General features: G+C 63.9%; 2 protein-coding genes across 2 annotated transcripts; both read left to right on the plus strand.

Annotated features, from left to right (window-relative positions):
* Positions 1-1,957: 1,957 nt before the first annotated feature.
* On the plus strand, positions 1,958-3,696 carry SLURP2 (secreted LY6/PLAUR domain containing 2). The gene is made up of 3 exons (XM_004580756.2): positions 1,958-2,097; positions 3,187-3,291; positions 3,514-3,696. Exons 1-3 carry the CDS (start codon positions 2,046-2,048, stop codon positions 3,648-3,650), a joined length of 294 nt encoding a protein of 97 aa, XP_004580813.2. The 5' UTR covers positions 1,958-2,045; the 3' UTR covers positions 3,651-3,696.
* A 3,456-nt stretch (positions 3,697-7,152) lies between these two features.
* On the plus strand, positions 7,153-10,138 carry LYPD2 (LY6/PLAUR domain containing 2). Its single transcript, XM_004580853.2, has 3 exons — positions 7,153-7,300; positions 9,204-9,323; positions 9,567-10,138. The coding sequence occupies exons 1-3, from the start codon at positions 7,243-7,245 to the stop codon at positions 9,773-9,775; spliced, it is 387 nt and encodes a 128-aa protein (XP_004580910.2). The 5' UTR covers positions 7,153-7,242; the 3' UTR covers positions 9,776-10,138.
* The last annotated feature ends 3,437 nt before the right edge of the window (positions 10,139-13,575 follow it).

Consider the following 13,575-nt stretch of genomic DNA (forward strand, 5'->3'; position numbering starts at 1 on the left):
GCTCCTGTGGCAGTCACAGCCCCGGGCCTTGGCTGTCTCGCTGTCCCTCCCTGGACAGATGGTGGTGTGGGTGGGTGCGAGCTGCTTACATGGACGATGGACACAGGGGTGGCTGTATGGCCTGCAAGTGAGCAGAGGATGGGTGCCTGGCACATTGATGGATGGGCAGTGGATTGATGGTTGGTAGATGGTGGGCGAGTGGGTGGAGGTGGTGAAAAAGTACACAGACCAGGGCACGTGTGTGTCCTCCTCTGCAGCCTTGCCACCTCCCCTGAGCTCAGGCCTCCCCTTTGCTGTCCGGCTCTGTTGGTCCCCCAGCCCTATGGACCTCCCCTTTGCTGTCCGGCTCTGCTGGTCCCTCAGCTCTACGGACCTCCCTTTGCTGTCCGGCTCTGCTGGTCTCCCAGCTCTACGGACCTCCCTTTGCTGTCCGGCTCTGCTGGTCTCCCAGCTCTACGGACCTCCCTTTGCTGTCCGGCTCTGCTGGTCTCCCAGCTCTACGGACCTCCCTTTGCTGTCCGGCTCTGCTGGTCTCCCAGCTCTACGGACCTCCCTTTGCTGTCCGGCTCTGCTGGTCTCCCAGCTCTACGGACCTCCCTTTGCTGTCCGGCTCTGCTGGTCTCCCAGCTCTACGGACCTCCCTTTGCTGTCCGGCTCTGCTGGTCTCCCAGCTCTACGGACCTCCCTTTGCTGTCCGGCTCTGCTGGTCTCCCAGCTCTACGGACCTCCCTTTGCTGTCCGGCTCTGCTGGTCTCCCAGCTCTAAGGACCTCCCTTTGCTGTCCGGCTCTGCTGGTCCCTCAGCTCTACGGACCTCCCTTTGCTGTCCGGCTCTGCTGGTCCCTCAGCTCTACGGACCTCCCTTTGCTGTCCGGCTCTGCTGGTCTCCCAGCTCTATGGACCTCCCTTTGCTGTCCGGCTCTGCTGGTCTCCCAGCTCTATGGACCTCCCTTTGCTGTCCGGCTCTGCTGGTCTCCCAGCTCTATGGACCCCACACTTCCATCCCGCCTCTCAGCCAGCCCAGCTTGGGGACGTCTGGGCTCGGAGAGCCAGCCTCACCCTGCTTTGGCCTAAGCTCCTACTCGCTGTCCTGTGACCCCAGGTTTAGGCTCCCTCCTTCCACTCCCCCACCTTTGCAGCGCTAAGGGACCCCTGCAGATGGCTGGAGCAGGTGTCGGGGCGGCGGGCTCTGACGGGCCTGTGGACCCCAACAGTCCTGCTCCCACCCGAGGCTCCAAGTGGAGTTGTCGTGGGTGGGCAGGTAAAACCGAGAGAGAGAGAGAGAGAGAATGCTCACACACACACATCCTGAGTGGGGACCGCCCGAAGAGAGAGGAAGCCACCGTCCTAGCAGCCCCAGCCGCGGCCTGGCCCCACCCCCGCTGCCTGCCAGGTGCAGCCACCTGAAGGTGGGACTAGGCTCCGGTGGCAGGTGGCAGGAGGCCGGCTGAGAAGCTCACAGCCCCTCCCTGCGTTGGCTGAGGTCAGGGTGCGGGCACTCTGACAGGCCCCAGGGGAGTTCACAGCAGGACCCCAGCCTGCCAGGTAACTCACCTGCCTCCTCCCATCTGCTTGCCAGCTCATCCCTTTGGGGCCTTGTTCCATCCCTGGGTCCAAGCAGGGGGTTCTGTAGTCCTCTGCTGCCATCATCGCCAGCCTACCAGCCCACCAGCCCATCGTCAGCCACCACCAGAACCGCCAGTATGGGTCTGGCAGGGCGCCCAGCAGCCCTGAGAGGACCAGCATGAGACCCACTGACTTGGGGTGGGGTGCAGACCATGGCCTCTGACTGCCCCACATTGGGCTCAGTGGATCTTGGAAGGGCCTCCTGGCCTGCACCCCAGGCCTCCCGGTGGTGGCAGCCTGCATGGGGCACCCACTGGGCTGGGCAGGCCATGCTGTGAACTGGCTCTGGCCCAGGCTGGCAGCTGCGGGCACCCGACTGGCAAGCTCTGGGCAGGTACAGGTGACTCAGGCGCAGGAGGTGGGTGGGGGCCACCCAGTATAAGGGACGGTCGGGTGCCACAGGCTGCCCTCCTCCCGAACATGCAGTTCCTCGCTGGGCTCTTGCTGGTCGCCACCGTGAGCCTGCAGCTGGGTGAGTCTGCCATGTCCTCCCATCCTCCTTACCCTGTCCCATCCTTCCCGTTGGCTTCCGGTTCAGCCCCGGTGTCTGCCCTCTGCCGGGGTCCTTCCCACACGGGGGTAACCCCCACTGTCCCACCTCATCCCAGGACCACCCCCTCCAGGGCCCTTCTCCCTCTGGCCCTGGCCAGGACCCAGGGGTCTCCATCCTCAGGTAATTCCACCCTGCTGCAGGGCCCAGCCCCCACCTCTGTCCTCCAGGCCCTCAAGTGCTTGGACTGAGGCAGCAAGGGCCTGGCCCCCTCCTCTGCTCCCCAAAAGTCCACACTCCCCGGGCGGCGTCTCAGCCCTGGGCTGCTCAGCTTGTTTCTGAGTGCTCACGTGACAGCCGCAGAACCAAGGACAGGGCCGCAGGTGCCGGCAGGGCTTCAGCCTGCTCTGTGAGGCTGATGGAACAGTACAGCCTGCTGACCGGGTACTGCCCTGGGACACCAAGGACTCACAACCGACCCTGGGCACAGCTGTGGCCAGAGCAGAGCTTGGGGGCCTGGAGGAGACCGAGTGGCCAGCTCGGGGACTGCAGCCAGAGGCCTCGGCCTGTGCTGACCAGGGGCTTTATACAAGTCTGAGTCCCAGGTCTGGAGCTGGGACGGCCAGGACAGGGCGATCCCGCTGGACACGGGGAGGGCCAGGCAGGGGCAGCGGGAAACAGAAACACCACAGGAATGAACCACGGCCCCTGCCTGCGTCCTTTGTGTCCTGTCCATGGTCCCTGTGTCGCCTCATCCAGTCCCCACGGGCCTGAAGGGTGGGGAGCAGATTTGGAGACCCTCTCCCTCTCGCCCCCCAATCCTCCCAGCCTCAGATCACCGCTCCCCAAGGGTCTCACAGTCCTAGCTCCTTCCCTGGCTGGGCACCCTGGGTAATGGACACTCGCTGGCCTTGATCTCTGTGGCTAGGGGACAGCCCAGCAGGAGCCTGAGCCCTCACTCCTCGACCGGGAGTGCCCGTGTCCTCTCCTTGCCTTACCCCAAGGGTGTTGGCGGGCAATGTGGCTTCCTTGCAAGTGGCCGCCTGGCCGTCCGTGCCCGTCTGTCCACAGCTGCAGCCCAGGGCATGTGGTGTCACCAATGCAAGGGCTTCGGTGGGTGCTCCCATGCGGCCCAGTGCCCCCGGGGCATGACCCACTGCGTCGTCATCGCCACGCGTGAGTCGGGAGGGGCAAGATGGCCTGGGCCCTGGGTTGGGGGAGAATGGGCAGCTGGGTTGGTCAGCCGGAGCCCTGTCCAAGCGGTCCTACACCTGTCCCTAGGGACCACACCTACCTGCCAGATGGGGTGAGGGGTCCCAGAGAGGAGCAGGAGGGGTGAGAGTGGGACAGGCAGCCCAGAGCCTCAGGGAGTCCCATGGGTTCTCTCCTGCCTCTTAGGAGCCCCCATCAGTTTTGAGGACCTGCCCCTGGTCACCAAGAAGTGCTACAGCGGCTGCCCGGACGTGAGGAGCCTGGACCTGGGCCCACATGTGTCCATCGCCTGCTGCCAGTCCAGCCTCTGCAACCACGACTGACCCTCTGGGCCTGAGCCCCGAGGCCAGCCCAGGCAGCCCACCGCTCCTGGCCTGGGGCCCTTCCTCTGTGCCAGCCCCAAATAAAGTGTGGCCGGCCAGCATCCTCAGCTGTCTGTCTGGGGGCGGGGCACCACGCTGGGTGCAGAGTGACCCCCACTCTCAAGGCCATCTCTGTTCTCACAGCCCCCTCACCTCCTCTCTGCCTCAAAGGTATTAGGGACCCAAGGGTGCACACACCTCACAGATAGCATAGGGCCCCAAGCAGACACTATTGTGTGGGCCAACGGGGGGACCCCTCGGAGCGCCTCAATGCACAGCAGGGGTCTAGGAGGCCTTGCTGAACAAACAGATGAGAGATGCAGACGGGCTCCCCAGGGAAACCCAGAAACTCATAGGATATGGGGGGCTCAGGGAAGCAACTCCCCCCAATGCTGTTGCTCACAAGAAACCTAGGGCGTCCTTGGCCTGGGAGTCTTCCCCTCCCTCCGCTGCACCTGCCTGGGATGGGGACCCATAGCTCCTGGGAAGGGGAGCCTTGGGGGTCTGCCAGGGTAAGGGGCCCAGAGCCGTGCTGGGGTTGGCTGAACCCACCTGACCTCCCAGATCTCTCAGGGGGAGGGAGGGAGGGACACACCCCCATAACCCCTCACCCCATGGAGCCAGCAGCCTCGTTGGGCAGGTGTTAGCACAGGACACACGCGGCATGGGACGCGGCTGGCGGCCACGCTGCAGCCTGGGTTGGACCCTTGGGCAGCTGCAGCAGCTGGACGTGTCATTGTTTCACCACAGCCACTGCTCTGTTCGGGCAAGGCTTAAAAGCAAAGCAGAGGCAGGGGCACAAGGTAGCTCAGGCAACATCCTCCAACACTGGACATCCACCACCGCCCATGCCAGACACACGCCCTGGCATACAGGGGTACAGGTGCTGAGTACAGCCAACCGACCAGGCAGCTCAGCCACACAGCAGGACAAACCGAGAGAACCCCAAATGTCCACTCTGCTGGCAGCTGGCTGCCCAGAGGTCACTGGGCCCCAGGACAGAAGGGCCTTCAACCCTCCCAGTGCCCTGGGGACTTGGGAGCCTGGTCCCAAGACCAGGCTTTGAGGTGCTTTGAGGGGGGCCCCAAGAACACTTTTTGGGGTATAGCCACAGGTTAGGACACACAGGTGTCTGTGTTGGCTCCAGGCAGGCCCTGAGGGAAGCCTGCCATAGTGGCAGTTAGAAGGGTCCCAAGATGTCCACGCAAAATGCAGGTGTAGGGCCCCCCTGTGCCCCACGCCAGGGACCTTGCTAACCCACCTACCACTTTCCCATCTAAATAGGTTCTGCAAAGGCCCTCCTACACTTCAAATTACCGTGCCTCACACCCAAATAAACTTCCCTTTGAATGCTGTTTTCCATGAGCTGTTAAGAAACACTTATTCGTTGATTTTATGCAAAAAGCAAGTGGGGTTTGGTGAAGGGTACCTTGCAGGCCGTGGTTCCCCTCCCAAATGCCCAGAACAGCCAGGGCTGGGCCAGGCGGGAGCCAGGAAGCCTGACTGCCCCAGGACTTCCCCTGTGGGTGGCCAGGGTCAAGTCCTGGGGCCATCGGCCGCCCCTCCTGGAGTGTTAGCAGAGAGCCCACACTGGCCATGGCACTCAGGTTGCAGGGGCTCGTGGGGGCCGCCACATGTGTCTCACTTCAGAAGGTCCAGAAGCTGTTCTGCTGCCCTAGCCGTAGCCCCAGGTCTGACCTCTATCCTAGGTCAGCTGACATGCACAACCAACATGACAGAGCCTGGGTCCTCTCTGCCTGACGCCCCGCTGCAGAGGACACATCCAGCCTGGGATCAGTGGGGAGGGCGGGACAGAGATAGACCCTAGAGGGATCAAGGCCATCTGTGAACGGGAACCTCTGGGGCTGGGTGGGGGAGCCCCCTCCCTCCAGGGCCCTGCCAGCGCTCCTGAGTCCCACTGGCATCGCAGGATGCTGAGTCTGTCCACACCTGCCTGGATGAGAGCCCCGCACCCCCTTCGTCCTGGCTGGCCCAGGAAACCCCAAGCAGAGTGCAGTCGGGCCCACACCACCTGCAGGCACTGAGCTGCTGGGGTGTGCTGGTCGAAGCCTCAAGGCTAGGGGCACCTCTTCCCTTCTGGGAGCGAGTACAGCTACAGAGGCATGCAGAGGCCGGCTCTCGTCCAGGTGACCGGACACACACACACAGTGCGAGGGGCTGCAGCTGGATCCCACCCTGGTTGAGCCACCAGATACTTGCTGCCCAGCCTGGCTATAACCCAGGGGCCGAGCAACACAAGCATGAGTGGCCATACAGTTCTCTCTGGTCTGGCTGGCTACGGCATACATAGATGGGACCAATCCATTGCGGGCAGCCAACGAGGTGTGCCTTTGTGTATGGCTCACAGGCGATCAAGCCCCGTATGGAAACAACTCCCACCTCCTGCTGTGGCCCAGGCGTGCCCTCCTGTGTGGCCTTCTCACACTGACCTTCAGCCAGCAGAGGTGCCCCTGGAGAAGGAGCCCCCAGCCCAGCTCTGGGAGTGGGCTGGGGACGAGAGGGCAGTACCTGGTCCCTAGATCCCTTTGAGGCGTGAGTGCTTACGGAGAGCAGCTCCAGGGGCAGCAGGGTCACAGGGAGCCAGGCATGGGGGGCCCTCCCCCGCCGCACCTCGCTGAGACTGGGAACTGGGTTAGATCCGAGGAGTAGCCCAGGAATGTGGGGTGGGGTGTGTAATCCAGTTAGCTGCGTGCAGAGCGCAGGCTCTGACAGGCTCGCCGCCTGGGCTGACCCTGCCCGCACCAAGCAGCTTCTGGAAGCCACAGGTCCTCTGCCCAACTGTGTACCTCTAGCACAGGGGCTGGAAATCCAGTTGTCCTGAGTGCTGGAGGCTGTCCCCCAGTCTCCCAGCACACTTGGGACTGCCCAAGGAGCAAAGTGGGAGTGGGGGCCAGCTTCCCCCAAGAAGACCCACCCTGGGTTGGCCAGCAGAGGCAAAGAAGGGCCCAAGTCCAGCAGGAGAGGAATTAAGCCGAAATCAGAGGGGTTGTGCTCACCATCAGGCTCCCCCCAGCTCTCTGGGACTGAGGGGGATGGTGGCAGGTGTGCCTACCTGGCCTCCTGGAACAGCAGGGTTAGTGTTCCGCCCTGGGGCCAGTCAGGAGCTCCCTGCTGACCGGTAGTGGTCAGTCTCTGAGCAACCAATGCACAGCTTGGCCAGGTCCTCCTGGGAGGATCCCAGTCCTGGACCCCACAGGCGCGGGGACCTGACTGTGGGGGTGGGGGCGCCCTGGAGGCTTGCAGGAGAGCCAGCTAGCTACCCTGTGGGTGTGTGGGCACCCCAGCACAGAAGTCCTTAGGCAGAACCTCCCTCCTCCAGGAGAATGGGGGGGGGCCTCAGTTCACCAGGGGAAGCCCAACAGGCAGGGTGGGAGGGGCGGGAGGGGCCCTGGCCTGGGGCGGGGTCTCCACACCTAGAAACCCAATCCTGTTAATCTGCTAAGCCAACCGGTTGGATCAGCCCTGGGCCCTATCGCATCCGCTGTCTGGATGGACAGCCTGCGGGCAAGGCCACAGAGGCAGCGACAGGACCATGCCGGGGATGCAGCTGACCCTCTTGGCGCTGGTGCTGGCCACTTGCGGGGAGCTCGGTGAGGGGCAAGGGGGCGGGCAGACAGATCTGGACGCCTGGAGGGAGGAGGGGTCCCTGTGTGTTGGCGCAGGTGGGAGGGGTGGAGGGGGCACTCAGGCAGGTAGGTAGGGAGGGTGAGGCAGGGCACCCTCACAGGGAGGAGGCCGACTTCTGTGCAGTGACCGCTGAACTCAGGGTCTGAGCAAATGGGAACTCTGAGCCAGACCTGCAGCCCCCAGCCAGCCAGGGCACACAGCTGTGGAGCCTGGGCAGCCACGTCCACCCAATTCCAAACAAGGCAAGCCAGAGAGGGCCCAGGCCCCACCGGTACCACAGAGGGGGTGGAGAAGGCTGTGGGACAGGAAGGGACAGGCTGGGGTGGGGTGGGGGACAATGGGCCAGGGAGCCATCACAGTGAATCTGAGACAGTGCCCACCACTCCCGGGAAACGGCATCCTACCGAAGTCCACAGAGAGCCCGGCCAGGCCAGGCAGTAGCTCAGCAGAGAAGAGCAGGGGGCTGAGGAAGGGCAGGTCCCGGGCTCCCCACCTTTCTCCCCTCCACTCTCACCCCTCTCCTGACAAAGGGTTTGCTGGGTGCAAAGCCGGTCACCAGACTGGGCAGACAGACTTCTGGGGGGAGGCTGGGCCCAGCTGCAGACCAGTGGGGACAGGCAGGGGGCTGTGGGGACAGGAAAGGAGCTGTGAGGACAGGCAGGGGGTGGTGGGGACAGGCAGGGGGCTGTGGGGTACAGGCAGGGAGCTGTGGGGACAGGCAGGGGGCTGTGAGGACAGGCAGGGGGTGGTGGGGACAGGCAGGGGGCTGTGGGGTACAGGCAGGGAGCTGTGGGGACAGGCAGGGGGTGGTGGGGACAGGCAGGGGGCTGTGGGGTACAGGCAGGGGGTGTGGGGACAGGCAGGGGGCTGTGGGGATAGGCAGGGGGCTGTGAGGACAGGCAGGGGGTGGTGGGGACAGGCAGGGGGCTGTGGGGTACAGGCAGGGAGCTGTGGGGACAGGCAGGGGGCTGTGGGGACAGGCAGGGGGCTGTGGGGATAGGCAGGGGCTGTGGGGACAGGCAGGGGGTGGTGGGGACAGGCAGGGGGCTATGGGGTGCAGGCAGGGGGCTGTGGGGACAGGCAGGGGGCTGTGGGGACAGGCAGGGGGCTATGGGGTGCAGGCAGGGGCTGTGGGGTACAGGCAGGGGCTGTGGGGACAGGCAGGGGGCTGTGGGGACAGACAGGGAGCTGTGGGGACAGGCAGGGGGCTGTGGGGACAGGCAGGGGGCTATGGGGTGCAGGCAGGGGGCTGTGGGGACAGGCAGGGGGCTGTGGGGACAGGCAGGGGGCTATGGGGTGCAGGCAGGGAGCTGTGGGGACAGGCAGGGGGCTGTGGGGACAGGCAGGGGCTGTGGGGACAGGCAGGGGCTGTGGGGTGCAGGCAGGCCTTGGCCATTTCCCCAGCCCCTCCCACGGCTGCAGGGTACTTTCCATCTTCTCAGCCACCTGGACTTCTGGGGCCACAGTCCCCTGCCTGCACCCCTCACCTAACAGGGGCCCAGCCAACCTTGGACCCAAAGCAGTCGGCTCGGGGAATCTCCCTGGTCACTGTTGTAGCCAAGGCCTCGGCCCACCCTGCCCCACCCCTGTATGTGCAGCTGAGGCCTCTGCACCTCCAACGTCAACGAGGCCAGAACAGAGGTCCCTGCGGCCCCCACGCCCCTGCCACAGGAAACACCCCCACCTCTGGGACTCGGGGCCCCTCCAAGTCCATCCTGGCCCAGTCCCATGCAGTGTCCCTGGAGTTTGGCTACTGTTCAGCTGGACCCAAACTGGTCTCACGGCCCCCTGGGTCAAGGTCCTCCAAGACGGGGCCGAGCCCAGGGACCCATGTGACCACATGAGACCATGACGCCTCTCCCCAAGGGGCAGCCTTGAAATGCTACACCTGCTCTGAACCCACGGACGTGTCCCACTGTGTCACCATCAGCACCTGTCGTGGCAACGAGACTATGTGTAAGACCACGCTGTACTCCCGGGAGATCGGTGAGTGGCCGTGGCTGGATGCGATCCCTCCCTGCCCCCACCTGTTTGCCCAAAGGAGGCACTCGTAAGCCGTGTTTGGGGGTCTCATGCAGGCAGGAGGCCCAGTGGGGGGGTGTCCCTGTGCCCCTGGCATGCCACTGGTGGACAGATGCAGAGAGGATGCTGAGAGAACCAGGATGGTGGCCCCGGGGTGGGTCCTGGGCTGCAGCCAGGCCTGAGGCGGATCCTTCCTGTCCCCTGAAGTGTACCCCTTCCTGGGGGACTCCACGGTGACCAAGTCCTGCGCCAGCAAGTGTGAGCCCTCTGACGTGGATGGCATCGGCCAAACCCGCCCTGTGTCCTGCTGCAACGCGGAGCTGTGCAACGTGGACGCGGCGGTGGCCTTGGGAGGCCCCCACACCCTGGCTTGGGCCCTGGTGCTTGTCCCCCTCCCCCTCCTGGGCCCTCCCTAGAAGCCCTACTGACCCCGGTGCCACCCTGGCCTGGCCTCTGTGCAGTCCAACATCATGGGCTTCAAAGAAGTGTGCCTACCTGCCTGCAGCTGGCATCCTGTGCTCCTTCCTCTGCGGTCTTGGCCTGCCTGCCCAAGAGGGATGGGCCCCCAGCTGGCTGTCTCCTGTTCCTGGGTTGTCCACTAAGCTCCCTTGGGACTGGGCAGGGACTTCCACACCCACCCTGGTGAGGCCAGGGGGCTCCTAGGAGGAGGAGGAGGAGGGGGGGCCCTTGGGTTGCTCTTTAGTTGCCATGCTGACCCAGGTTCTGAGATGGCTCAATGGAGCTTCCCACTGGTCCCAGATCTGTGGGGAGCAGGGCTGGAAGGGCCCTGCCAAGGTGGGCAAGCACTGGGGGCACAGGGCACTCTCAGCAGTGCCCTTTGCGTTGCGCTGCTGTGTGGTCAGTGGCACACACAGACCCATGGGAATACACACACAGGGACACACACACACGGGGACACACACACACACGGGAATGGGGCAGGATCTGGCTGCAGCCTGATGAAGAGCCGGGCCGCTGCTCCAACTCCTAGGCCTACATCCGCAGCCAAGCCTGAATCCAGGCAGCCCTGCCCCAAAAGGAATCTCCATTCCTGGGTGGGGGAGGCAGGACCTTAGGTGGGTGCTGCCTGGAGGGGGAGGGCCAGGGCGCCGTGCCACCACTGAGGCAGGCAGGAAGCTGTTGTCCCAGAGCCTGGCAGCACCACGGGCCAGACGTGCACCCACAGCTGAGAGCAGCCGCCAGGGGCTTCTCTCCAGTATCACACAGGCACGGCCATGGCTCCCACCGACTGGGCATAGATCCAGGGAGGGCTCGGCCTGGCTGTCGGCCACATGGGGGCCCAGGGAGGGCTCGGCCTGGCTGAGGGCCACATGGGGGCCCAGCCCAACCCCAAACCCCTGCTTGACCCTCTGCTGCTCCCTGACTCACCAGTGGGAGGCCCTGTGACAGGGGAGGGACAAGGCGGTGGCCCCAAGTTTCGGCTGGAAGAGGAGCCAGAACAGACCAGGAAGGGGAGGAACCAAACCAAGCGGCCCCTCGTGTAGGCCTCCACCCAGGCTAGGATAGGGCGGCCCCGTCCCTCCCCCTACCAGAGTGGGATGTCTGGGACTCGGAGGCAGAACACAAGATAACTTGGACATAAGCTCCACCAGGAGCCAGGAACCCACCTTGTGGCTCTAAGCCAGCACGGCCTGCCCCCTGCACTGGAGAGCAGAGGCCAGGGCACCCTGACAGGGAGGGTGGTGCTGTGGAGGCCAGGGCGGTGGTCTCTGCTTCTTGCTCACACCCTGTGGTTGCCTGTCCCATAGCCATCGTGTTGTCACCTTGGCAGCCATGGCAGCCCCTCCCACCTAGGGCTGAGGGATTCTGCCATGCAAACATCCTGTAGTGCCTGAGTCCCACCCTAGAGGAAGCTGGCCAGGGGCCAGGGGTGCCTGTGGGATGGGGGCTGAGTGCAGCTGCTCACAGCGCCAGTCAGGGTGGTAAGCCTGATCCCAGGGAACAGGGCCGGAGCTATGGTGAGCTGCCCAACTCCAGGGCACTCCGGCCTGTGCTGACTGGGGCTTCCTGAGCAGTCACAGGGCACCAGGTCCTGGGCAGAGGTCAGCCCGAGGGCCAGGACGGAGTCTGGGCTGCAGACAACATTGGTCCTGGGCCACCTCAGCAATGATGCAAGCTCTGTGACTTCAATCATCCACACCCTCCACCCATCCACCCATCATCCACTCATCCATCCATTGCCCACCCATCCACCCATCCATCCATCCATCCATCCATCTGTCCTCCAGCAAACGCTGCCCAGAGCCTAGCCCAGTGGGAGGACTCTCTGAGGAGCAGACAGTGCTCCTTCCCCAGCCCAAAGCAGGCAATGCAGCAGGCCAGGCCAGGAGGGACACACCAGGGGTGGGCCTGGGGACCAGGGTGATTTGCAGCCAGTCCCTCTGAATGGCAGGTGGAGGGTGTCGCCAGGCCCTCAGGGATGGTGACAGGCTGTCCATCCCTGGGAAGAGTGGGAGGAATGGTTGGGTGTCCTGGTTCCATCTTGGGTGATGGGTCAGAGTTGTCTCAGGTGACCCAGTCCTACAGGTCCCCAAGTATGTGCTGCTGACTGTAGCAGCAGCAGGAGGAACCAGGCCTCACGCATAGCTCTGAGCACCAGGACCCCGGTCCCCCCAAGGGGGCAGTGGGCTGTCCACAGCTGCTCTGCTAGTAATGGGCAAGGTAGCCACCTACTGGGGTCGAGAGAATCCATCTAGTCCTGGGCTGTGCAACCGGCCATTTTGGGGAAGCAAGTGGGCCCCCAGGCTGGCACATCACCCTCCACGGGGCTCGGATCTGGCCTCCTGGTTTTACAGCCGGGCCACTGGGGACTGGCAGACAGAGGCTGGAGGACAGCTGCCTAACTGGAACCTGGGTCTACAGGGACTGGCGCTGCTTTGCACCTGCCAGTGGGGTGCTTGGCCTGCCCACGAGAGGCCTGTATGTTGCTCCCTCCTGGCTGTGACCCCTCTCCTGCCCCTCCCTGCCACTCTGACCCTCCAGCTCCTCCTCCTCTTCCAAGGCCAGGGCAGGTGGTCCCCTAAGTCAGGGCCTGGGTGTGGTCACATGAGCCCAGCCCGCGCTGCATGCCCACCTGCTCAGACTGGCAGGGACTCCTGACACCCTGGAGACCTGTCCACGGCCGAACACCGACTGCACTTCACAGCCACCTCTGAGCGAGCTGGCGCTGTGCCCATCACAGGCGAGAGGGGGCCAGATCTGGGTCAGGCTCCTGAGGCAGATGGCTGTGTCTGCGCCACGCCCCTCCTTCGGCCAGCCACACCCTAGCTTTGTTCTCAGGCAGACACCCCTCAGTCACACCACCCTGAATACTTCTGCCCAGATGGCCAATCATTAGGGGACCCAAGCTTGCAGGGACAAGGAGCTGCCCCCAAGCCCACACAGGGAGAGCAGCAGGCCGAGACCAGAGTCCTGCCCTCCAAGGTCCTGGCCTTGAGTTCCTTCCTCTATTGTGCCTCAAGGTTAGACCCTGACGCCCTGATTCCACCACAGAGTGCACCCCCAAACCTCCACACAGCCAGCCTGCCCAATTTCTATAGTTACCTGTCCTGTCCACAAGTTTACCCACCCGCCCTCTCTTACCTGTACTCATTCACTCTAAATATCATCCCTGCACACACCCACCTGTCCTCCATTCATCAGACATCCCTTCATGTCACTCAGCGATCCAACATGATTCATCCATCCACCTGCCCACCCTTTCATCCAACGTCCATCTATGTCCATCTGTCCAACCACACACCTACACATTAGATTCACCCTGGTGGGCAGAAAAGCTATCGGCTGGAATATTGGGAAGGGTTGTGAGAGGGAACACCTGGATGGGGCTAACCCACAGGGAGATTTGAGGCACAGCAGGCGAGAGAGATGTGCCCACTGAGAGGAGTGGGGCAGGCAATGCCAAAGGCATGGGGCAGCATGCAGCAGGAGGTGGGGGCAGCATGCAGCAGGAGGTGGGGGCAGCGTACGGCAGGAGATGGGGGCAGACAGAAGTCAGACCAGGACAAGCAGACAGAGGCTGTTAGGGCTCAGGTGGCTGTCAGGCCTCAAGTGGCTGTCTGTCGGGGCTCAGGTGGCTGTCAGGGCTCAGGTGGCTGTCTGTCAGGGTTCAGGTGGCTGTCTGTCGGGGCTCAGGTGGCTGTCTGTCGGGGCTCAGGTGGCTGTCTGTCAGGGCTCAGGTGGCTGTCTGTCGGGG

The sequence above is a fragment of the Ochotona princeps genome, chromosome 9 (assembly GCF_030435755.1).
Source record: "Ochotona princeps isolate mOchPri1 chromosome 9, mOchPri1.hap1, whole genome shotgun sequence".
NCBI classification, from domain to species: Eukaryota; Metazoa; Chordata; class Mammalia; order Lagomorpha; family Ochotonidae; genus Ochotona; species Ochotona princeps.

Bases quoted from the DNA above. Each gene is read 5' to 3' on its own strand.
- SLURP2 (XM_004580756.2), top strand. From the start codon at position 2,046: ATGCAGTTCCTCGCTGGGCTCTTGCTGGTCGCCACCGTGAGCCTGCAG. The intron at 2,098-3,186 runs GTGAGTCTGCCA...GTCTGTCCACAG, and splicing joins CACCGTGAGCCTGCAGCTGG to CTGCAGCCCAGGGCATGTGG. The intron at 3,292-3,513 runs GTGAGTCGGGAG...CCTGCCTCTTAG, and splicing joins CTGCGTCGTCATCGCCACGC to GAGCCCCCATCAGTTTTGAG.
- LYPD2 (XM_004580853.2), top strand. From the start codon at position 7,243: ATGCCGGGGATGCAGCTGACCCTCTTGGCGCTGGTGCTGGCCACTTGC. The intron at 7,301-9,203 runs GTGAGGGGCAAG...CCTCTCCCCAAG, and splicing joins GGCCACTTGCGGGGAGCTCG to GGGCAGCCTTGAAATGCTAC. The intron at 9,324-9,566 runs GTGAGTGGCCGT...TGTCCCCTGAAG, and splicing joins GCTGTACTCCCGGGAGATCG to TGTACCCCTTCCTGGGGGAC.